At 40.3% G+C, this 26,283-nt stretch overlaps 1 protein-coding gene across 3 annotated transcripts in view; it reads right to left on the bottom strand.

The window, feature by feature from the left end:
• Positions 1-26,283, bottom strand: part of PRRX1 (paired related homeobox 1) — an 85,736-nt gene that overhangs the window by 18,639 nt on the left and 40,814 nt on the right. For all 3 annotated transcript variants that reach the window (XM_070768136.1, XM_070768134.1, XM_070768135.1), the window contains exons 2-3: positions 6,920-7,095; positions 1,719-1,900 (exon numbers count right to left, since the gene is read on the bottom strand). In XM_070768136.1, coding sequence (XP_070624237.1) covers positions 1,719-1,900; positions 6,920-7,095 — 358 coding nt within the window. The remainder of the gene's footprint in view (positions 1-1,718; positions 1,901-6,919; positions 7,096-26,283) is intronic.

Here is a 26,283-nt window from a genome sequence, read left to right as displayed (position 1 = left end):
TTCTGCTGACGTCCAAGTAATCTAGTCCAATATTAAGGTTTTCATCCCCACTATGCAGTATACTGCCCTCCATCTCTCACTGGTAAGGACCACATGACAGCCATCTGGGTTGTTACAGCTGGTAAAAAAAAGTTCCTTACTAGGATCCAGGAATAAATAAAAAGGAGCTAAACTTCCTGGTTGTGACCAAATTCAAACCAGAGACTTCAAGCTCTGATCCACATCCATTTCCCAAACCATTTAATGAGTCTATGAGTTATCAATATTTATAAAAAAAAAAAATCACCAAAGCAATCTTTCACTTATTTAAGAAATTAAAGAATATGTGATTTTGTAATGGCCTGCAAAATATATTTTTCAGTAAATCCTTTGGGAGAGGAGTCTAAATTTTAAAAAGGACACACAAATAGGACTAATCTTTTGAAATTAGCAAAGCATATTATGTCTAAGAGCAATAGTAATTTCCAATTTCCTAAGCATAGACCAAAGCAATTCAGGCTAATTTCATAATGGGGAATTGAAAAGAAATTTCCAAAAGCATTTATGGCATTTCTTTCAAGGAATTGATTTCAAACAGAAAGAATATTTAGGTAAGGTTTTTGCTTTAATTAGATCAAATTTGAAACTATCAGCATTTCACTAATGTTGCATTTCACATCAGAAACTCAGCATCAACTGGGAGATAATCTCTTATACTTAGTTTAAAACCTCTCTTTAAACTCTTAATTAACCTTAACAATAAAAAGGTAAACAGGAGCATAGTAAGTGGTTTGTAAATACTTCTTCCTCTGCTGCAATTGGCCAGAGAACACAGAGCCTTGACCTGTTTTCTAAGAGAACTCAGGCTTAGGTTCAAATAGACACTTTAGACTGATGACAATGCATTAGGCACGTGTGTTTCAGCTTCCCTCTGGCATTTGTCTGTTTTTTTTCTGAACAGCATAATCAATGAAAGTTAAAAGCTTTCCAAGCAATTGAAATAATATTATGTTATTTGCTTCCTTCATATTTTCACCTTTTAAATATAAAAATTTAGTGAAAATTATACACTGCTTTCATATATATATTTCTTAAACCCACACAAACTAACCCCAAAAGAACTTCAAATAAGTTGACAAGAACTAGCAATAGAATAGGAAAGCATCTTGGATCATAAGACATTCCCACCTATTAATAAAGAACTATGGCCATTAGAGTGATCTGAATGATCTTGGGTTTTTTCCCTTCTCTCTCTGTCTCTCTCCTTCTTTTTCCCCTTCCTTACTTCTTTTCATTCCACATCAGTTTTATTGTGAAGTTTGCCTTTGGTCCTACACTTAGAGCCTTATGTGTTAAATTCCTACTTGAGCATAATCCAACCGATCTATCCAGTTTGGAAATGGAATAAAGTTTTGTTCCAGAATGATTGCAAGAGGGACTCTGGGCATAGCTTAATGATTTTTTCTTTTAGATTCTTCCCCATCTTTGAAACCTTTGCAAGAGTTCCTGAGTCCAAGAGGAGACTGCTGTTGGCCTGCCCCTCTCTCTTCTGCCCCAGACCCTGCTCCTGGGGCAACTAGTGATCTCCTGTGAAAATCTGGGGATGTCAGCAAGTTGAATGTCTCTGAAGAGGTTAACCCAGTAAGAAATGTCAGCCAGCTGCACAAGCAGCTTTGAATGTGACCAACCGCTGAGAAATGTGTGGAGGTGGAGCAAGGGAGAGTGGGCCAGTCATTCACCTGTACGGAGAGGCCGTCCCCCAGGAGAGATAATCAGTGGGTCTTGGAGCAGGACGAGGTACGATGGGCTGCTCCACAGCAGTCACGTCTCCTGAGTAGGATTTGAGGAGGGAAGCATTTTTATTGGCCAGCATGGCTCTCTCATTCCTGCGGAATTTGGCTCTTCGGTTCTGAAACCACACCTGGAAGATTGTCAGAAGGAGAGAAGGGCATGAGGAGGGAGAGGAAAAACAAAGGAGAGGTTCCATGAATAAACTCCTGGTTGATTTTTACCATATAATACCTTCCCAAGGAAGATATAGACTAAGCATGGGATTCTTTCGAGAACATGCCATAATCCGTCCCCAGTGGGCCATGTACCAGGGCTATTAAGAACAAAGACTAAAAGGTGCTTCCAATGATCAAGCCACCAGATATGGGAACCCATTTGAACCCATGACGAGCCCATTTGACAGCAAATTGTGGATTATAATTCCTTTTGGAATTATAATAAAAAAGAAAAATCTCATCCAGACTTCTGCCACAGGTATAATGATGTTTTTAAAGTTTCTTCAAAGTTCTTCAAAGGGCAGAAACATCATCTGCTTTTATGACACTTGTTGGATATTTAAAGAAAATCTCCCATCTTCCCAGAAGTAGACCCTGCGTTAAGGATTTCAGAAGCAAATTGTTTATCTGGGAGGTGCAAGGAATAACCACAGAAGAGGGAGGAAGTAACAGAAGAAAAGCAGCCTCTAACTGGTGTGCTACTGAACCAGCTCTGTCTGTGGGAGCTTAGTCCTTGAGGGACCCTAAGGGTAACACAGGGCACACACCTCCCACTGGAGGGGTGAAAGAGTTGTGGATTCATACATTGGCTCCTGTCAGTCACTGGTTATTAATGTTCCAACACTTCTGGCATGTCTCCTGAAGTTCTAGAAAGAAACTTGTAAAACAGAAATTCAGATACTGAAAGTTGGAAGCTGGTTGGAGTATATTTAATTGCAGGCTTCCAAGGAAATGGGCAGCACTGATACCATTGAGGACAGCTAATAAGAACTCTACCATTTATTAAGTGCTACTGCTGCTAAGTTGCTTCAGTCGTGTCTGACTCTGTGCGACCCCATAGATGGCAGCCCACCAGGCTCCCCCGTCCCTGGGATTCTCCAGGCAAGAACACTGGAGTGGGTTGCCATTTCCTTCTCCAGTGCATGAAAGTGAAAAGTGAAAGTGAAGTTGCTCAGTCGTGCCCGACTCTTAGCGACCCCATGGACTGCAGCCCACCAGGCTCCTCCATCCATGGGATTTTCCAGACAAGAGTACTGGAGTGGGGTGCCATTGCCTTCTCCGAAGTGCTACTAGGGCTAAGAATTTATACAAACATGTTACCTACATTTTTCATAGTTATGACAATTCCACAATTAGGTGTTATTATTTCTATTTCAGAGTTGAGAAAACCATCTCAATGAGATGGACTCTGTTGAAGTTCACAGAAGTAAAAAATGACTGAGTTTTTGAGCTCAAGGACATCTGACTCATGATCTTACAACTCTTTTGTACTGCTGTGGAATTTTATTTCTTCATTTACTCATTCACAAAGTCTTTGTGGAGACTGCATTCTAGTTCCTGGCCTAAATACTGCGATGGAGAGACGAGACTTACTCTCTGCTCATAAGCAGCTCACAGTCTACTAAAAGAAGATAGACATGTAAATTTGAAAGACAGCAATGCAAGAATTTTAGGTACAGTTCTGGAAAGGCATGACAAGGTGTGGGAGAAAGAAATCCTACAGTGCAGAGTAGGACAATTTTACAGCGCTAGCTGGCAACATTCACATAGAGTACCACGTGATTGGTGCCCCATGGAAGGCCAGGGCGCAAATCAGTAGAGGAAGAATCTTTTCTGGCTTCAGCTCTTTTGTTTCTAAGGTGTCCTTCACATTCCTATTAGAGTTATCATTTTAAATGCAGATATAATTATATTAGTGCTTCTCTTTAGCTTTCTATCATCCACTGACTCTGTCACCCACAGCATAAAATCAAAATGTTTTATCAAACATATCAAAGATAATATCTTATCTTTATTCTAGAACAAAGACTGTTCAAGAATTAGCTCATTGTCCATTGATTCAGCCACATTCTGTATCACTTGGCCCTCATGCACTGGTGCTTCATCATTTCAGATCTTACTCTGGGGTTAAGACTCCCAAATGCATTTGGCTATTTTCCCACCTATATGTATTCACACCCAATGTTCTCTCTGTCTGCAGTATTCTCCCCTTTTATCCAGGTGCCAAAGACATGGCTTTTTTTTTTAAGATTTAACTTGAACATCATCTTCTTTGTGAAATGTTAGAGTGGAAGGAACGTGATTTTAAAATCTACCAGAGTTAAAGAAAAATACTGGCTCCATGACTTAAAGATTTGTGCTTGGATAGTTATATATGTCTCTGATCCTTTGTCTCACAATCAAGTAAAGATGATAATACCAACTCACAGGTTGTTGTGAGACTTGGCATAGAATGACTACTCAACGTTCATATATTTTCTTTTTCCCCAGGCAGATTTAATCATTCCTTCCTCTGATCTATCACTAGTTCTTGAACATTCCTTTAGTGTAGGAATCATCTTATGCTATGATAACAGTATGATCTGCACATTTGTCTTCTCTGCTCCCAGTCTGGAACATCTTTAAGGAAAGAGCCAGTGTTTATTATTTATCCCCAGCAAACCCAAACCAGTTCCAAGAGAATAACAAATGCTTGATAAATATTTGAAAGAAAAAAAAGACAGGGAAAAAATGAGATTGTTAAGATGATAAGATATGGCTTCCATCCAAGAGAACTTCACAGTCTAGCTGGGGAAGTTGGCCTGCATACAACTCAATATAATATATGTCACATTGTGATAAAGGCCATAAATATAAAGAAGGCCAGATTCAGAGGCAGTGGTTCAGACTGGCAAAGGGTAAGTCTTCACAGAGGAAGAATAAAGTCACAAAGGGAGAACTCTGTCCTGCTTACATGGGAAATGTTCACAATTCTAAAAGATTTTAGAACATAGTAGGATGGAAAAGGAAGAAGATAAAACAGTTTCAACATATAAGAAAGTCATTTGCTTATTGTGATGGGACCAATTTAGCTCCCTAATCCAAAATTGCTCTTACACCTTTTTTTGTTAATTCCCAGCATTGCCCTGTTCAGGTTCCCTTATTTAAAATTCAAATCGCCATAGCAAAAGTGGTACTTTCAGGCATTGTGAGTTATTGATCTAAAATTATTTATTATGCCACTGTAGGCCAAGCCTGGGGCATAAAAAATATGGGTTTTGGAGGAGAGAAGAAAGGATTTAAGAGTAGAAACAGGGAGTGTGTTTGGAGATCTGTGGTGAGCAGCATGGGGGAAGAGGGTGTGGGAAGGCAGACCTCAGAGTTGTGCTTTGGACAGCAGGATAGAGAGAGCACAACTGAGTCTGTGCCTGTGGACCACTCTCATCTGAGCCCCGAGAGACTCCCACATAGTAATATCAGCATCCTCACATCTGCCTTCTCTTAACCTATCCTTGTGGGTACCACAGCGCCCAGGCAACTTACTCCTTTTGTCAAAGACATTTTTTTCTCTCCTGGGGAGGACTTCTGGGTGAAATCCCCATTTCACAGGGACAATGCCTGCACACTGTCTTCAGGCTGAGGCAACCTCTCAGACCCTCTCCCTCAACTCAACAAATATCTCTCACAGTATAGGGTTCTGCATACAGTTCCTAGCCTCCACACCCGTCCACACCCTAGCCCAAGTCCCCCATCAAGAGAGTTATCGTTTGCAGAAAGAAATCCTTCAAGCCCAGGGCCTACCCCAGTGGTTCAGGGATGAAGATTCCACCTACCAAAGTAGGAGACAGGGGTTTGATCTGTGGTCCAGGAAGATCCTACATGCTGCAGAGCAACTAAGCCCGTGCACCGCAACTATTGAGTCTGTGCTCTAGAGCCCATGCTCCCCAACAAGAAAAGCCACCGCAATGAAAAACCCATGCACTGCTATGAAGAGTAGGCCCCCGCTCTCTGCAACTAGAGAAAAGCCCGCACAGCAATGAAGATGCAGCAGAACCAAAAGTAAATACATTTTTAAAAAAAGTATTTTTCAAGAAGAAATTCTTCAATCTCAGACTGGACACAGATTTACAAACAATAATTTATTAGGGAAGACAAGCCTACCTCTAGCAATATGGAAGATAATCAAATCTGGACTCTGAGCAGAGATAGCAAAACACTGCTTGAAAAAGCATGTAGCCAGAGGACTTGTATTTATGTATTTATTTAAAACCTACTGTAATGCTTAAAAACATGAACTCTAGATCTGCATATGTGTCTTCAAATTCTAGTTCAGCCCCTTCCTAGCTGTGTCACATGATACACAATCCTTTAACTTCTGAGTCTCAGTTTCCGTATCTGTCAGATGAATAATATTATCCACCTCACTGAATTGGGGTGAGGATTAGACAGATTAGTTATGTAACTAAGGACACTGTTTGGCATATAAGGGCTCAACTCATATTAGTTATTATTATCATCATTATTATTTCTAATCACAGATTGTATTATTTCTAGATGCCTGGCTTGTAGTTGATGAGCCATGGCATTAATATTTGAAAGAATTACTATTCTCTCTTCACCTTGTTTTACATACACTTACCCATCTTTACTTCACAGAAACACAAAATCACCTACTTAAATGTGCTCTTAATGCAGTTTCTAAGTTCAAGATCTTTGATGTGTTCATTCCCCACTGCCATCCATGTCCATCACTATAAATATGTTTCTTGGAGATTTGGACATTCCCAAAGTCTGGGGAAGAAAACTGAGGTAGGGGACAGAGAGTTCATCTCTTTGAGCACCTGACTGCTCAAGTTGAAAGCTGGGGCAAGGTGGTGGGGAAGGTGCAGAGTCAAATGCGCTGATGGACAATGTTTATAACATGAATCTGGAAAGGCGGGAAACAATGAGAGGAGTGAGACCGCTAGCAAGGCATATTCTGCCCTACTGAAAGGCCTTCACTTTGATTTTTTAAAATATGCTTCTACCAAAAGAAACACAGTCAAAAACTGATTCTGTCCTCATGCTGCCCATTTATAATCTTTCTTACTATCAGCTCTGGTCTGAAATCTACAAGTGGTGTTTTTCAACAGTCTTCAGAGATGTGCCCTTGAGGTGGGGAGTACTCTGGTTACCTGCACTCTGGCCTCAGTGAGGTTCACCCGGCGGGCAAGGTCTTCTCGCACAAACGCATCTGGGTAGTGTGTCCGCTCAAAGACACGCTCCAAAGCCTGCAGCTGACTGCTGTTGAAGGTTGTCCTGTTCCTCCGCTGCTTTCTCTTCTTCTTTTCCTCTGAGTTCAGTTGATCATCTGGAATACAAGAAATTGATGATAAAGGAGCTAAAGTCATGTCAGAGGTCTGGTTTATACCTCTTCACTGTGTATCCACAGTGAAACTGTTTCCTTGGCTCCCATGCTCATCAAAGTGCTAGGGCCAAATGCCACTTTCCAGGTGCAAATACAGGTTTTGGTGCCCTCAAGTTCATACACCAAGAACCCACAGCAGTTCTGATGTTTGTTTGTTGCTTCTAAATCTTCAACCAGACCTGAACTGTCAGAGAGATCTTTTCATATGCTCCTTGAAGCCTGTTTTGTCAAAGAGGGCTAAAGAAATATTTCACTCCTCTCTATATTCTCTGGACATCTCCAGAGATGGGGAAAGGAGAAGAGATTGCCTTGGACTTCATTTGTCTTAGGTAATGCTATGTTCATTCACACAGTTTCATAACCGAGGAGCCGAACAATTCCCTGGTTATGTCACCTCAACAAACCCACATCAACACAAATGCAGTTATAAAGGAAAAGCCATATTCAAACAGATAAGAAGGATTTCTGTTTTTCCCATGCATCTTCCTGGAAAAAGAAAATAATCCCTCACTGTTTGTTCAAGGCTCCATGCTGTTGCTGAGTCAGGCATCAAGGGCATCAGCTTAGATCAGGGCTAGTGCTACAACACCTACCCACCCCAGCTGACGCTGACCTTGAACTCACCAAGAACTCAAGAACAGTCCTGAAAGACCTCTGAACCAGTTTCACCCCAAATTTGAGTTCTAGGGCTTTGAAGTCTTAGGAACCTTTGGAGAATCATGTCCTCAAGTTTTTAGCCATCAAGATTTCTCCTTGATTTTCTCGGAGTTACCCCAAAGGCACCATGGCCAGTTGGTCCAGCCTGCCCAGGGCTGTGAGAGAGTAGTGTGCTCCTGTCCGGCTGCCCTCCCTCGGTTCAGCAGGAGCGTTGGACTTGTGGAGCTGAGCAGGATACCAGCTGTGCTAACATCACTGTCTTAGCCCTCACCCTCATACTCAAGGCACCACAGAGCCCCTGAAGTACTCAGAGATTTACAGCTCGAGTTGCTCAGGCCCAAGTCACATACTCAGCCTGATGAACCAGACTCACACTTCCAATCGCTTTCCCCACTCATCTCGAAGGAAAATACAAGGAGTGAAAGTGAGGATGGAGGGAAAGAGAGCATGGCCACTTGTTCCACATTCAATGGAAGTAGCTCTCAAGTCACTTTTTTTTGACATGTAAATTCTCCTGAGGGCTTCCCAGGTGGCACAGTGATAAAGAACCCACCTGCATGGGTTCGATCCCTGGGTTGGGAAGACCTCCTGGAGAAGGAAATGGCAACCCACTCCAGTATTCCTGCCTGGGAAATTCCATGGACAGAGGAGGCTGGAAGGCTAGAGTCCATAGGATCACAAAGACTCAGACATGACTGAGCCACTGAACAACAACAGAAGTCTCCTGACCCTCTGTAACTATGAAAACACAAACACTCAAGAAAACTACTAGTGTGAATCCTGATGTCCCAGGAGGAATGATCCACACCTGAGCTATAGTATCATTCCTGTAGACTGGGGGCATGTTTCAGAGTTGGGTGGGGATTCAGAGTACAGCTTAAATCTAGGAGCTCCCAGCCCAGATCTCTCAGTGCCTACCTGAGGCCTCCAAGACTTCTGCTGAGAGCCCACCTTCTCCACGAGTGCTCCTTCACCAGTGATGCCCTTGGAGCTCAGAACAGAGACTGCTCGTTCCCTCCTGAGAGGTAGAGCACCCGTATACAGTCAGTGCTTGCTGAATTTGTGTCCAGGGAAAATGTGAAACTTTCCCTGTCTTGAGGAAACTGTTTCTGTAGGAAAAAAACCATATGATCTCAACCCCGTTCCCCCATTCTGTGTCTAAGAAGCTGCTGACATTCATTCTTTCATCAATATGGTTGTCTTCAGAATTGACCACCTCTCTGGTTCTTTCCATGGTGGTGCCTCAACCAGGAGCCCTGCTTTGAAGGCGCTTCTGTGACACTCTCAATAAGAAAGAAGGTCAGATCAGTGGTATCTTGAGAATGAAGCCAGTTTGATTATCATGATTTCTGGGAGTGACTGAACAACAGCAGCAACAACAATCAAAGCCTGGAATATTTCAACAACACCCTTGATTTTACCACCATTTAGCTATTAGAAAAATTACTTTACAACAATGTCAACACTACAATTCAAACACCTAGGATCATACATCTTTCGGTTGTTGCCTTGCATTTGTATTCTCCTTCATGTTTGAATATATGGAGGCATTCCTGTTGCTCCCATTCTCTTTCCAAATCTTTTTGTTTACAGTTCTACATGTCTTGCGCTTCAGGCTTCTCTCTCTCTCGGTCATTCATGCCTTTATGACAGCACCACAACTGCGTTTCATGTTCCTGTTAAACAGAAGTCTGAAAAAATCTCTAACTTCCATACCAACCCCAGACTGAGACCAATGATCAGACCCTGGGCCATTTTAATCATGTAAAGGAAATTTCTTATTAATCCAATCCCATGATTTGCTTTCTTTCCTCAGAGGAACTGTTTTCACAGGTATAACCACAAATTCTAAATCCTTTATGCTGTTTGGGAAGCCCATTTCTTCTTGTACTGCCAAACTGTAATGGAGAACAAGAAGGTTTTATGTTTTGTTCTTAGTGCTACAACCTGCTACAGAATCTCTCAGTAGTTCTTTGAAATCTTCCACTGTTCACTCAAATTCCACTGACTGTCCACCATAAACCACCGACTCCCCTGACGTGGGGGTAAGGGAAATGGAGAATTATAGTTTATGACAGAGAATAAATAGCTATGATGACCTGAAAGGATTCCAGCAGAAGTTTCCCAGTGAATGTCCTTGTTGTTTTTAACAAATGAAAACACCAGTCCAGATCATGTTGAAGGTGAGAAAAGACACACAAATGACAGGGGTCCACAGAGTGTGGCTCTGGTAAACATCCTCCAGAGCACAAGTGTAATATAATAGGAAGAGACAGTGAGGGGCCAGCAGACACCACTCAAGCGGCAGCCCTGGGCTTGTCTGTCTTTGCTCACTAATCACGAACTACGAGCTCCCTGTTTTCCCCCAGGAACACAGAACAGGATCCCGTACAGTCTCATCAGCGGCTTGAAAGGAAATGTGGACAAAATAGAGCACATTTACAAATGTGAGACATTTGAAACACCTGCGATAAAGACTTAGAATATAAACTCTGGTTGAATATAGGGGAGAGAAACTAGTGTATTTTTATTATTGCTGGAATATTATCTTTCTCGTAAAAACAGCTACTATAAAAGGTCAGTTTAGAAGGATGCTGTTCAAGGATACTGACAGCCAACTGGACATCAGGAAATGGCTAATTCTTTGGAATTCTGGAAGGGGCTTCCCTGGTGGCTCATATGGTAAAGAGTCTGCCTGCACTGTGGGAGACTACGGTTCGATCCCTGGATTGGGAAGATCCCCTGGAGAAGGAAATGGTAACCCACTCCAGTATTCTTGCCTGGAAAATCCCATGGACAGAGGAACTTGGCAGGCTACAGTCCATGAGTCAGACATGACTGAGCAACTTCACACACTTGGAATTCTGGAACAGGTAGGATTCACCAAAGCGCAGAATAACCACAGGGTGGTGGTGGTTGTTGAGTCGCTCAGTCGCGTCTGACTCTGTCACGACCCCACAGACTATAGCCCATGAGGCTCCTCTGTCCATAGGTTTTCACAGGCAAGAATGCTGGAATGGGTTACCATTTCCTTTCCCAGGGGATCTTCCTGACCTTCGGATCAAACTTGTGTCTCCTGCATTGACAGATTCTTTACCACTGGGCCACCAGGGTATATGGATACATATTTATCAAAATTATGTTTCAAATCCAAGGTGTTTACAGATTTTATGGAAGATTATGTTATGATTGTGTAAATTTCAAGAACGTAGTTATTCTCATGCTTTCCAACAAAAACAAGCAAAAAAAAAAATAAGATCACCTGTTTATCTTATTAACAGGTGAATTTTCACTTGATTCATGAGTCATAAAATATTGGCACCACATAAAACCAGAGAAATTATGTAATTCAACCCTCTTATTTTATAGATGAGGTCAGTGAGGGCTAGAAGAATGAAGTGATTTGCCTCAAATCACAATACAAGCTGAAACGGAGCCAGAGCTAGAAGCCAGGACTTCTTTTTTTTTTTTTTTTTATTTAAGTATACTTGATTTACAATGTTGTGTTATTTTCAGGTATATCACAAAGTGATTCAAATATATATATCCAAATATATATCCATATATATCCATATGTATATGAATTTTCTATATATATATTATTTTATATATAGTATGTATTTTATATAATATTTTCTATATATAATATACAATATTGTATATGTGTGATATATACTATTTTATATATTACATAGTATCTTATATATGCAATATATATAGTATATGTACAATATGTACAAAAGAATATATACATAATTGTTCAGATTCTTTTCCCTTATAGGTTATTACGAAATATGAGTATCATTTTCTGTGCTATGCAGTGGGTCCTTGTAGGTTATCCATTCTATATATAGTAGTGTGGAAGCCAGGACTTCTATTTCCACCTTACTTTTTAAGTGCAAATGACAATAGACGCCCCACGCAGGAGTGAGACAATTAAGTCAGAGATATAAGTAAAAAAACACTACCCCAGGAAAACTCTGTATCAGTAAAAAGGTTTATCCATACTAGTCATATAAAGAGGGTCTCAGGAAGGGGGTCCATGTGTTCTACATGTTATTTCTGCCAGAAAAGCCATTAAAAAAAATGCAACAATTCTCATGTAGGACAGCTACTTTGATCGAGATGTTCTTGGATTTCCATTTCAAAGGCCTCTGTAAGTCCTTGCTTCACCAGTTAAGCATGTGCAGGGTTACTTTCACACAGCAGTAAACCCTCATCTTCTGTCTTCTCCCCACATTCATATTAGCATTTCTCTTTCTTTCCTTTTAGGACACAGTGCAAAATCTGTTTCCATGACACACTTTAATTCTACTTTCTCTATAAAATTTGCTGATACCTCCAATCCATATTGATTCCTTCATATCTAAATTCCTATACATATTTTAGTGTATAATCAAATATTTTTTAAAAGTATGATTCATTTCTTTCTATGCAAATGTTTTATCACCTCAATGCACTCAGGTATTTCTATAAAAAAGACATAAGGTCTTTTGATAAATTAAGTGACAATAAAATTTGAAAGAGTATTGTGGCATAGAAGTAATTTCAGAAAATTAGAACCTTGGTGATTTGTGGGTGTGTTTGTCACTCAGTCATGTCTGACTCTTTCTGACCCCATGGACCCCATGTAGTCTGCCAGGTTCCTCTGTCCATGGAATTCTCCAGACAAGAATATTGGAGTGGGCTGCCATTCCCTTCTCCAGGGGATCTTCCCAACCCAGGGATCAAACCTGGGTCCCCTGCACTGCAGGCAGATTCTTTACTATCGGAGCCACCAGGACCCACCCTGGTGATTTAACTAAAGTTTAAGAGGATGAATCATGTCTGAATTCCAATTAGTCTTTTTAATAGCATATAGCAAATAATTAGGTTAACATTATCTTTTTGTCCCTGGTAAAATTATTTACCTGTGGAGGAAGAAAACATTCTTTTACCATGTTTCTCTTTTAAATAGCTTCATCATCAGATTTAGAGATGGGAGAGAGCTTCTGACTCTTCCCTAAATGAAGGAGCTAGTCCTTCATTTTTATTTCCTACAAGATAAGTAGATCTAAGATAATGAATAATTGAAACAAACAGGAGGAAGAGTCTTAAAGAGAATGGAGTTTCCAGTGGAATAGGATGTTAGAATACTTATCAAGCTCCTCTTTAGAAAAGAAAGCTCTAAATTCTAGTGAGGAGATGCCTCAGGCTTTCATGGAGAAGTTAGAGAGAACAATAGCTCCGTTCTTGACTCTAGCTTGAAATTCACTCAGAACTTGACTTGGGACTGCTGAAGTTACACTGAAGGGAGGGTGGAGAAGACAGGGAGGAGTGCCAGCCTCAAGCCTGAGGACCAGACAGCAGACAGAGATCCCTCCTCACTAAGGCTTTGTACTCCCCACTTGGGCTCCAGTTAACTCCCAAAGACCCTGACCCTCTCCCGCTCTGTATCTTGTGGGAGACTCGAGATTCCAAATCGGTCAGCCAAATGTAATTTAAAGGTACAGCAAAAACATATTTTAGGGATAAAATCTGAAGAAAAAAATGTGTTTCGTATGCCTGAGTCACATCCATTTGAGAAGAAATCTGATGCAAGAAGATAAAATGCCAGCTTCAGTAGCAGAAACCAACCACCACATCAAAGCCTGTCATCTGTCTTTTGGTTGAAAACATGGCAAGCAAGCAGATCTACAGAGGAGCCCGCTGATCATTTTATGGGCATTGAAGAATGTTTTCAAAGGAACTTATATTGCACAACAACTACTTACTTTAATGGGATTTGTGTGGTTCAGGCCCTGTAACCTTTGGAAAATTGAAGGGAAGTATAATTGTAAAAGCCACTAAAAACTGTTTAGCTTTTATTGCAAGGCTTATGAAAAGCAGTGAGATACAGCTGTGGCATTCATTTGCGTTTCTTTGGTTACACTAAGCTCCAATTCTAATTAGGACAGCATCCTTTTAATAAGTGCTCTGATAAATGGCACATAGGTCCTTCACTGGGATGACTGTAGACTGAGTTTAGCACATCCCAGTGACCAAAGCCAAGTTCAGTAGCACATCCAGATCTCAGCAGCATACGCAGGATCTTCCACCACTCAATGCCAGCAACTGTCAACAGGGACCAGGATTTTTAGCACAAGGAACTCCACTCCAATGGAGTGGAATGAAACAACACTGCCAATGGTAGATGGCAGCCTGGATGGGACGCGAGTTTGGGGAAGAATGGATACATGTATATGTATGGCCAAGTCCCTTTGCTGTTCACCTGAAACTATCACGATGTTATTAGTCAGCTCTACCTCAATGCCATCTGAGCTACCAAGGAAGCCCCACTGAAGACAGAAAGAGAAGAGAGAGACAGAGGAGGAGATGGTTGGATGGCATCACCAATGCAATGGAATTAACTTGGGCAAACTCTGGGAGATGGTGGGGGACAGGGAGGCCTGGCATGGTGCGGTCCATGGGATCATGAAGAGTCGGGCACGACTTGGCTACTGAACAACAACAAAACCCCAATACAAGATACAAAGGAGAGTGACCAGGTTTCAGGCAATACAAATGTCCAACTGTACAGCTGTGATTCATCTTATGGTGAATTATCACATCTCAGCTGCCAGAACCTGAACTTTGCATGATGATCGTTGACGAGTACAGTTTTTCCTTTATCATCAACTTGGTATACACGTGGTTTACTTTTAGTCAAGTATGAGTCATAAACCTTAGATTGTAGGATTAAAACACCTTAAATATTTGGAGAGTAAATGTTCTTTGCAGAAGAAAATGTTTTAGAAATGTGTGAAATAACATTATTTTGAATGGGTTTCACCCAAAATATGGATCAGTGACTCTGTGTAAAGCTGTAGTGGTTTCATGCAGATTCAGGTAAAAGTTGAAAGCTCTTTGAGTATAGCCAAGTCTCATTTGAAATAGAAAACACTGGCAAATATGAGGCATCATAATAGTGTGTACTGCTCTTCACTTCATCTTATATATTTTCTTTTACCTCTGTAGGAAATCCATTTCCATAGAGTCAAAAATACCAACACAATCCACATCACCTTATCTACTTTAACTGTCTTAAGACATTTTTCTGAAAGGACAGCTGACCAGAATCTTGAGGATATCTGGTGAAAAGCAAATCTTCCCATGTGGCCCTACTGGGACTATGTTGATAATTTCCCCCATGCTGTCATTTTCCATGTTACTCTGGGTCTATTTTAGACTGTAATTTCAGAGTACAAAGTTTATGTATTTAATTGAAGCTCTTTCCAATGCTCAGTTCAATTCAGTTCAGTTGCTCAGTCGTGTCTAACTCTTTGCAATCCCATGAACTGCAGCATGCCAGGCCTCCCTGTCCATCACCAACTCCCAGAGTTCACCCAAACCCATGTCCATTGAGTCGGTGATGCCATCCAGCCATCTCATCCTCTGTCGTCCCCTTCTCCTCCTGCCCCCAATCCCTCCCAGCATCAGAGTCTTTTCCAACGAGTCAACTCTTCACATGAGGTGGCCAAAGTACTGGAGTTTCAGCTTTAGCACCATTCCTTCCAAAGAACACCCAGGACTGATCTCCTTTAGAACGGATTCAGTGAATACAAAGTAGTAATCAGATATAAATTATTCATACATTAGAACTATTATCTTAGGAGTACACAATAATATTGGCTTGGCCAAAAAGTTCATTCAGATTTTCCCAGCTGATGTTATAGAAAGCATGAACTTTTTGGCTAACTCAGTACCTTCTCTTTGATAAAGACATAAAATTCTGGCTTCAGATATGTAAACTACTCCCAATTTCTCTATGGATGAATCACTTATTTACCCATTTTTCAATTCATTTCTGGATGTCAAGAAAAGTGGGAAATGAGAGTGTTTTAGTGAGAAGCAACTACACTATAATCGGGAGAGTACAGCGGAATAGAGAAGCGAGGTCACTGGCTTGGCAATCAGAATGACCTGTGTTCTCTAGTAGGCCCTGCTACTTCATCAGCTGTGTGGACTTGGGTAAGACACTTTACTTCTCTGAGCCTCAATATTCAAAACAATAAAATGGAAGAAAGACTATGTACTTCCTAGGGTCATTTGAAAATTCAACAAACACAGAGCAGGCAGACAGACTGACACATAGCAGTCAATCTGTAAGTGGTGGATTTTACAGCAACCACGGCTGCTGTGATTTTTCCTTGGAGAGGGACTAGTCAAAATCACTGCTGTTCTTCCTTTTTTATTCTGTTTTTTTCTTCTATTCACTGCTTGCTGGTATCTAAGTGCTCACTAAGAGCTCTATCACAGCCTAACAGGGGAGATGGTGAGAAAAACATTCAAATATGTTGCTATGGCTTAGTTAGGTTTGATGGGGGAGCATCGTTGAAATCTAGGGAGGCTGAAAAATGAGTAAAAACTTTGTAAATTAAAAAGAACTGAAACATGACCATCAACTCAAAATTGTACAAGGAAATCATGCATTGAAGTTTGTCCCGAAAGCCCCATTTGGATCTCTTTGCTTACTGCTAATCAATTTCCTGGCTCTCTAACAAGGCAATTTTCCTTTCTCAATACAAATTTTGAAAAGAAACATTCAGAAAGCAGGCAGATTCCAACACTCAAAGACAGGTAAGCAACCTACTCCTTTAACAAGTCATCTCACTGAAAATGAGTAAAAAAGAAAGAGACAGGAAGAAGGAAGACAGCCAAGAGCTAAACCCAGGCTATGAAAATTCAATGATTCCTCAGGCTGTTTGCCTTGGGTTGACTAATTTGGTTGCCACATGTCTAAAAACACAAAAGTTGGGTCATATTACTCAATATTTATTCAGTGACTTTTTTTTTTCTAAATGTCTGAGCGCCTTGATGAATTCCAAAAGGATACAAAGAAACCAAGGAAAGCAAAGTTCTGGGAAAGGAGTGAGTTCTGACTGAGATTTTAAAAGCTTTCTAAAATTGCAATATTCCAGGTGTGTGGTCCCCTTGGAAGCGTGGGGCATTTGAGTAGGATTACAAACAAAGCTCCAGAGGAGTCATAAGCCACTGCCTTCTTTGGGTAGCATTTTTCCTTTGTAGTAAGGCTTGTTGTCATTTTGTAAAAGACACAACATCAATCTCAACATTAGCTGTAGAAACTGGTGTCTTTATGGGAGGCAACTGCCATGAGTCATTTTTTTTTAATGATTCATTTTTGGGGGGTAAAAATTTTTAATGTACTGAAGGAAAATGGTAAAAAAAAAAATAGGTTTCTTTAAAAATATATAAAGCTAGAGGCAGGTAGCAATGAAGGAGATATACATAAGTAGGAAGTCAGCTCAGCTCTTGAAAGGACAGTACTGGTAGAACAAGATTCTTTTATTTGGATAAAACAAAAGACAATTATGAGGCATTTGAACACTTAAGAGTAGAAGCATGACTTCTATTTCCTTATGTTTTTCATCTCAAGTTAAAAGGACAGATGCCTAGAGCAGAGAAAGCCACTGAGAACAGAGAATTAGTTTTTCCTCACAATAAAGATGGAGCCAAGGATAATTCCGTAACACTGTCTACAGTAGGTGAAGCAGGCTAAAGAGGAAATTAAAGCCCTTCTCAGGTATTACTCTGGTCTCTGACATCAAACTAATTCAGTTCAGTTCAGTCGCTCAGTCGTGTCCGACTCTTTGCGACCCCATGAACCACAGCATGGCAGGCCTCCCTGTCCATCACCAACTCCCGGAGTCCACCCAACCCATGTCCATCGAGTCGGTGATGCCATCCAACCGTCTCATCCTCTGTCGTTCCCTTCTCCTCCTGCCCTCAATCTTTCCCAGCATCAGGGTCTTTTCAAATGAGTCAGCTCTTTGCATCAGGTGGCCAAAGTATTGGAGTTTCAGCTTCAACATCAGTCCTTCCAATGAACACCCAGGACTGATCTCCTTTAGGATGGGCTGGTTGGATCTCCTTGCAGTCCAAGGGACTCTCAAGAGTCTTCTCCAACACCACAGTCCAAAAGCATCAATTCTTCAGCGCTGAGCTTTCTTTATAGTCCAACTCTCACATCCATACATGACCACAGGAAAAACCATAGCCTTGACTAGATGGACCTTTGTTGGCAAAGTAATGTCTCTGCTTTTGAATATGCTATCTAGGTTGGTCATAACTTACCTTCCAAGGACTAAGCGTCTTTTAATTTCATGGCTGCAGTCACCATCTGCAGTGATTTTGGAGCCCAGAAAAATAAAGTCTGACACTGTTTCCACTGTTTCGCCATCTATTTCCCATGAAGTAATGGGACCAGATGCCATGATCTTAGTTTTCTGAATGTTGGGCTTTAAGCCAACTTTTTCACTCTCCTCTTTTACTTTCATCAAGAGGCTCTTTAGTTCCTCTTCACTTTCTGCCATAAGGGTGGTGTCATCTGCATATCTGAGGTTATTAATATTTCTCCCAGCAATCTTGATTCCAGCTTGTGCTTCCTCCAGCCCAGTGTTTCTCATGATGTACTCTGCATATAAGTTAAATAAGCAGGGTGACAATATACAGCTTTGACGAACTCCTTTTCCTATTTGGAACCAGTCTGTTGTTCCATGTCCAGTTCTAACTGTTGCTTCCTGACCTGCATACAGGTTTCTCAAGAGGCAGGTCAGGTGGTCTGGTATTCCCATCTCTTTCAGAATTTTCCACAGTTTATTGTGATCCACACAGTCAAAGCCTTTGGTGCAGTCAATAAAGCAGAAATAGATGTTTTTCTGGAACTCTCTTGCTTTTTGATGATCCACTGGATGTTGGCAATTTGATTTCTGATTCCTCTGCCTTTTCTAAAACCAGTTTGAACATCTGGAAGTTCACAGTTCATGTATTGCTGAAGTCTGGCTTGAAGAATCTTGAGCATTACTTTGCCAGCGTGTGAGATGAGTGCAATTGTGCAGTAGTTTGAGCATTCTTTGGCATTGCCTTTCTTTGGGATTGGAATCAACACTGACCTTTTCCAGTCCTGTAGCCATTGCTGAGTTTTCCAAATTTGCTGGCATAATGAGTGCAGCACTTTCACAGCATAATCTTTCAGTATTTGAAATAGCTCAACTGGAATTCCATCACCTCCACTAGCTTTGTTTGTAGTGATGCTTCCTAAGGCCCACTTGACTTCACATTCCAGGATGTCTGGCTCTAGGTGAGTGATCACACCATCATGATTATTTGGGTCATGAAGATCATTTCTGTACAGTTCTTCTGTGTATTCTTGCCACCTCTTCTTAATATCTTCTGCTTCTGTTAGGTCTCTACCAATTCTGTCCTCTATTGAACTGAATAGAACTAAATTGAATAAAGACTAAAATTTGCCAAAACGGTCAACATGATAAGATTGATATTTTTAAACAATGTTTAAGAGAAGGGAATTTAAAATTCTCTTTAAAGAATTATACCTGTGGCGGATTCATTTTGATATTTGGCAAAACTAATACAAGTATGTAAAGTTTAAAAATAAAATAAAATTAGAAAAAATAAAATAAAATAAAATAAAAAGCTAAAAAAAAAAAAAGCCAAAGTGTAACCAGTGATTTAAAGTTGGACATTTTTTGAGAACTCTACCACACTATAACATCTCTAGGTTTCAACATTTTTGTCTGTAAAATGAGTTGCTTTAAGATATAAGCAATACATTTTTTAAAATTATAACAACTAGGTGTACACATTTCCTCCTATTTTGCTTTAAATTCTGTTATGAAACAATTGTGGAAATTGACAGTTGGGGCTTTAGGTTAGCAATCAGGAGGCTCAGATCCTAACTCAATAGGATTACTGACCAAATCTCTGATGTTAGGCTTCAGTGTCCTTACTGGAAAAATTATAGGTTGGACTTGGTAACAAAGATCTCTTTCAAATCCAGAATTGTGGGTTTTTAGAATTGCTTTCAAATTATCAGCATCTAGCCCAATAGAAAATTTTTAACAATTGTCTGTTTCAGGCAATGACTGAATCGTGTTCTTTTGTTTTTGTTATGCTTTTGGTTTGGTTTTGTTCTTGTCTTTGTTTTGGAAAATCTTTCACTAGACGATGCACTGGATGAAGACTGTTCTGTAATTACTCATTCCTGGAGGAAGCTGAGGTGATTGACCTGTTCCTCCATGCTCAGAGTACTCTGCAGAGATAGGTCTTCAAGTTGAAATTAACGTGAATCTTTATTTTAAAAAAAATTAGTTCACCCATTAAGTATAGTCTAGGGAAAGAGAAAATTTAAGAGGTTTCTAATAGCTCAGTTGGTAAAGAAGTGAAAGTCACTCGGTCATGTCTGACTCTTGTGACCCCATGGACAGTAGCCTCCGAGGCTCCTTTGTCCATGGGATTCTCCAGGCAAGAATACAGGAATGGGTTGAATCCGCCTGCAATGCAGGAGACCCCGGTTTGATTCCTGGGTCAGGAAGATCCCCTGGAGAAGGGATAGGCTACCACTCCAGTATTCCTGGGCTTCCCTTGTGGCTCAGCTGGTAAAGAATCTGCCTGCAATGTGGGAGACGAAGGTTCGATCCCTGGGTTGGAAAGATTCCCTGGAGAAGGGAAAGGCTACCCACTCCAATATTCTGGCCTGGAAAATTCCTTGGGGTTGCAAAGAGTCGGACACAACTGAGTGACTTTCACAAAGAAGCAGTTATTTTAACATCAGGTGGTGCTAGTGGTAAAGAATCCACTTGCCAATGCAGCAGATGTGAGAGATGCGAGTTCAGTCTCTGGGTCCAGAAGATCCCCTGGCCATGGCAACTCACCCCAGTACTCTTACTTGGAGAATCCCATTGACAGAGGAGCCAGGTGGGCTACAGTCCACCTGTATAGGTTTGCAAAGAGTCAGATACAACTGAAGCAAAGGGGGAAAAAAAAAAAAAAACAGAAATGAGAATAACGCCATTTCTATTGCTACTTCTCCTAGTTTTGACCACCTAACCACGGGTTGGGTGACAGCAGACTTACTGAAACACTGTCTACGTCAACCACTTCAGACCAATCCCCAAATTGGTGCCGCTGAGAACAATCACACCTATTCTTGACCTACACATCCTCTCACTATCAACGTCTTCATTCATTCAAACAAACATTAAGTATCTACTACACACCAGGCAAGCGGATGCTCTGAGAAATAGAGAGATATTATACATAGTCCACCTTCAAGGAACTTTATAATTTATTTGGGAAATGAGGCCACAGGTCCTTGAAATATAAAGTAATAACAGAGAAGAGATATTCCAGTAGATGTGGTGGCCATCAGAGCCATTAACGAGTGAAGGATAACGGAGACACAGAAGTGGGTGGTGAGAAGACAGTTAGCATGAGCCTCTCTCTGTCATGTGTGAGTTCAGCAACACTTCCTCAGCTGCATTATGATGTGTCCCTCCATTCACCCCATTCCAACTGTGCAACTGATGATGTGACAAATCACACCTTCCTCATTTTTCATTCATGTTCTTCTTTGATCTTGTATGTCTTTGCCTAACCACACATTCTAGGCCTTTCCCTATATCCACTGACTCTTTATACTGATGTCTCCTTCTCCTCCTCCACGTCTCCATTAACCTGTCAGCTCTTCATAGAGACCTTCTCTGATCACCAAGCAGAAGTAACCTTGGTGTAACTATTGCCCTTCCAACATCTGAATGAACCATCTGCTTTGTAACTTGTGACAATTTGTAATTATTGTTGTTGGTTGGCTCACACACTAGAATATGAGCTTCAAGGGGGCAGGAACCTTTTCTGACTTTTAACTGTAGTATCCCACCCTCTAGCATTAGTGCCTGATATACTTTAGGCTCTTTTCTTTGAATGACTGAATGAATATATGTTAACTGTGCTTGGTGAAAATGCCTATTCCGTACACCTCGTTGATTCACACTCAGCCATCAAACCTGACAGCCCTTTCAGGGATGAGCTTCTATAAAGTCTTGGCACACAAACTTTCCTGTTATGAAGGGTTACTGCATTCTCTACAAGGCATGTAAATTCCAGAGGCATGTGTTATCTGGGGCTTTCATGCACTTTCTTTGTATATGACTCCCCATGAGTAATTATCTCTCTAGTTAGAAGAAAGCCTTGAGGCAGGTAAGTATGTAGAACAGAGCTCTATACTTCTCAATAGCACTCATTAAATGTTTGACCTTGGTGATGATGACACATATAGAATTATTGAACATTTTAGTTCTGACCTGATCTAGTTATATCTGTTCTAAAAATACATGTTTGGCTTTAGGTTGGATTCTCTTCTAATTAGTCATTTCTAGTCACTGTGTTTCTGTTCCCTTTCACTGGTAAAGGAGCTTGGGAAAAAGCATGACTAATTCATTCTCCAACATACAAGAACATTACTGTCTGTCAGCCACACCTAAACCTTAATTATATGGTGATTTCCTCTCTAAGGATATGTGACTTTTAACTAGTAAGGAAGCCGATGCACTAAGGTCATCTGAGAGAAAAAAAGATTTTGGGCAAAGCACTCAAAAATCCATGAGGGATAATCTTATTCCACTGAATCATGTCCCCTGCTGTTGAACAGCCCTAAAGAACTCCTTGTTAATAGGTGATTCTGTCTGCCTGGAGTGGAAATCTATGAGTAATCTCTATGTCACTGTGACTCATGTCATAGCCACCACTTCCAACTCCCCATCATGTGAGGGTTGGCAAGAAGACTTTATACTGCTTAACTAATAACAGGAAGAAGCCAGGAGAGAGGAAAGACCTAATAACAAGTTTTATTGATTAAAAAGAAGATAGTTAGAAATGGAGGATGACCAAGGGTAAGAACAGTGGCTTTTTAGTCACCACCTAAATCACTCTCTTCCTTGACAGCTGTTTCCAGTGTGCCTTTAATGCAATACAGCCGTTCTTCCTTCCACATCCTTGAGTTTTTTTTTAAAGATTTCTCTACCTTGAGGTTTTTCTTCTTCCCCAGCTTTTAAGTTACTTTCAAGAAAGGACTTCATAGCAATATGCTGAACCAAGAAGAAAGACAAACCAGGACAAACTAGAGTTGAATTCCACTACAAAACCATTCTTTAGTCACTGATAGAACTTTCATTTGCTGACTTTCTTCTTTCCCCTCTATTCTTCTGCAATTCTAAGTAAAATAGTGTAGGATTTGACAATGTGGTTAGCTTACTGAAAGGTAGAACCTTTAAAACAAAGTATCTCTGAAATAAAATGGAAGATTTTATGAACTCAGGTGAATCACACACATACACACACACACACAAAAACCAAACCATAATATGGATTAGGTATGTAGGTAGGAGAAGAGATTTTGGGGGAAAAAAGTTATGTTTGCTATAAATTGGTTAAAGAAAGTATGCATATGGAGTGCAGGTGAGACCGTCCTAAATTGCAGCTTTACATTTTTGAAATCTAGCCAAAGAGGGAGTTACCTATAAGGAAATCAGGTCCCTTTCTGGCTATTCAGTTGTGCTTTGCAGACCCGCTGGTAGTCTTCTTCACTTTATTCTATTTGGTTGTTTTCATACTAAGATTTTCCAGAATTAGTGGTCATACTTCCCTTGAAAACATCATTAAATTTCTTTCTTTACTAATGATCTGTCAATCTGGGAGTAAAGCTGCTTGGCTGGAGGATTATCATGATTTTTCTCTCCTGAAGATGTCCAGTTTTAGCACCAGCCTCAGCACTTTCCAAAAGCTGAACGGGCACTAACTTTGTTGGCCACTAAGCCTAGGGGGTCACCAAGTGGCATCGGTAGAGTTAAGTTTTTGACTAGAGAGAGTCTATTTGTATATCAAAGTTTATCTCTAATTAATCATAGCACCAGATCAGATTTTCACAATAGTGATTTTATACCCTTTCCTAGCAATCCGATGCTCATGTCTTTTAATAGAATTTTATTATAAAGACAATTTTATATAATTGGCAGGGGTGGGGTGGGGAGGTACGCCAGTGGGTAAAAGTCAGATAACCTGGGTTCCTGACCTGTCTGGTTCTAAAAATTCATGTGATTTTTTTTTTTCCTAGTCATGTGATCTTAAGGATGTACCTTTGCCAAGCTTGGTTTCCATCTCTACTGTTATCAAATAGGGCATGTCATTAGACTTTTAAATATCTTTTCCTGATTTTAAATTATAAATGCTTCTTCAAATAGTTGACCAGTGAAAAAATCTGTGCCCTCAGAGAGGTATATAGTAAAGAATAATATATTTGTTTCCTAATTATCTCAAATTTGGAAATCTATAATTATATAATCCCATGGATACACATTTTTGTGGTCAAATCTGTAGTATTCTCGATGCTTTAAATAACATTACTGATGATCTTTGTGGATGTTTTTATTTCAACATTGCATAGATGCTCATTTTCTTTTAGATAAACTTTAAAGAAAATGTTTAGATTTAGCAGGTATTCAGACTCAGACATGACTGAATGACTAACACACACACACACACACATACACAAACAATTGAAAAGAAAGTAAAGATGAAAAAACATTTTATAAAGTTCCGAAATTTTAAAATAATCTGATATTTAGAGGTGGGGGACATATTTTATAAAATGTCTGTGTGTATATGCATGTGTGTGGGCCTGTGTGTGTCTGTATAAGTGTGTGTATGACTCAGAGAATCCTGGGTTGAACTGCAACAGTGCTATATACACGAGAACCAGAAGCAGATCCAATTGCCCACAGTGGAAAGGACCAATTCTTGGCATTGTGAAAGATGTTACTTGTTTGGGCTTTCCACATAGCCCACGGAAACTGCAAAGACCGATCATTATTACTTAATCTCATGCCAGCTATATCTGGTAACTCACTTTGACATATTAGTTTCTAGGTAGGAGCTCCCAGACAATGGCTCGTGTAATATCAGTGCCAGCTGGACTCAGCTGTAAACAACAACAACAAAATCTTAAATAGATATTTCAGATGTTTAAAATTTAAATAGACCAAGACAGAGTGTATAAAGCTCCAAGTAAGTCAATTGCCAAGTTGTGCTGGTCGGTACAACTAAGTGCTGTATCAATGTGCTTAGTCACTCAGTTGTGTCTGACTCTTTGCAACCCCGTGGACTGTAGCCCACATCTGCCAAGGGAGTGGGTTGCCATTCCCTTCTCCAGCAGATCTTTCTGACCCAGGGATTGAACCAAGGTCTCCTGCATTGCAGGCAGATTCTTTACCGTCTGATAGTCTTAAATTGTTGCATAACGTAGACACAGAGGAAGGAAAGTGACATAAAAGGAGTAGGAGTGCATTAAAGATGAATCACTAAGGAGGCTTTTAATTAAACTTGGAGACTTTATATATTGACACTATCCCACCAGGACCCAAGTAACATGCAAACCTTTAGAACCATTTGCAGTATATGTTTCAAAGTCCAGACCAAAGCAACTAGGTAGGTTTTATGGGTCCCTCTAGAAAAGCAGTTTCTTGTCAGGGCTGGAAAAATAATGTTACAATGGATCCAGTAACAACAGAATTTAGGCCTGTTAGTTGCATTGCAAGTTGATGCCTCTTCCAAAAGGAGAGAATCCAAAAAAACAATTTATTCCCCAGGCTAAGAGAATAACTCTGACATTTAGGATTAAGAAGAGTTTGGTGTGTAGTCTGTCACACACAAGGTGCAGATCTGTTGGGGCAAATCTGTCTACCATTTTATTTGTTTCAACAAAGACTATCACGATGGCGAGTTTCTCCAGGATCATCCGTTGTGGGGGCTCAGGACAGGAGACAGGAAGACGTATGTCACTGGTTCTCCCAAGTCTAGTTTGCTTTGCAAGGTTCCTCTAAGCATACAGAACAGCTGAGAAGGCAAGTTTGCAAAGAGTCCTATACAATGACTGCAGTGACCATTGACCAATAAATCAATTCCATCTTTGTACCCTACTTAACCTTTGGATATGATGAATATTTGGAGAGTGTTTTTTGTGGTCTCAAGCCAGAAGTTAACCACAGCCTAGAGATTTTTAAACCTCAGGAAAAGAACTAGAAATCTGTGTCTCCCACTTTATTCTCAGTGCAGTTGGAGAGCACAGAATTCCATTAGAGAGAGACAATGTAATTGTGTTCATAACTTCTGAGGGTTGAGAGGCTGCATTTATATGGTGTCTTTCGTCCAAAGATCATAAAGCACCTCACATATGTTATTTCATTTATATTCCAAATGTCTTTATGGTATAAGAAATGAGAAGAGTACTTAATACAATTTTAAGGAAAAATATATATTGATAATTTAATACAGTTCAGCAAAACTAAGTAACATTAATTTAATATACAAGGGAAACCAATGTTTGTTGGCATTCAGAATTTTAAATGGACAGTGGATAAATTCATTATTTTTATCTTTAATGAAAAATTTTATTTTACTTGTCCCAACTCTTCTTGATCACATCAATTGTTCTCTTTTCTTAACTCTAATTGCTTTAAGTGCTTGGTTCACACAATTTAACACATTGTTACACAGCGTACCATTGTCTCAATAGCTACTCAAAGGGAGAGACTGGCGTGTATTGGAAATGACACTAACAAGAAGATGGAGCCTTGAGTGCCCATC

The sequence above is a fragment of the Bos indicus genome, chromosome 16, assembly GCF_029378745.1.
Source record: "Bos indicus isolate NIAB-ARS_2022 breed Sahiwal x Tharparkar chromosome 16, NIAB-ARS_B.indTharparkar_mat_pri_1.0, whole genome shotgun sequence".
In the NCBI taxonomy this organism is placed as follows: Eukaryota; Metazoa; Chordata; class Mammalia; order Artiodactyla; family Bovidae; genus Bos; species Bos indicus.
The sequence above is the reverse complement of the archived record's forward strand: the minus strand, read 5'-3'. Positions and strand labels throughout refer to the sequence as shown.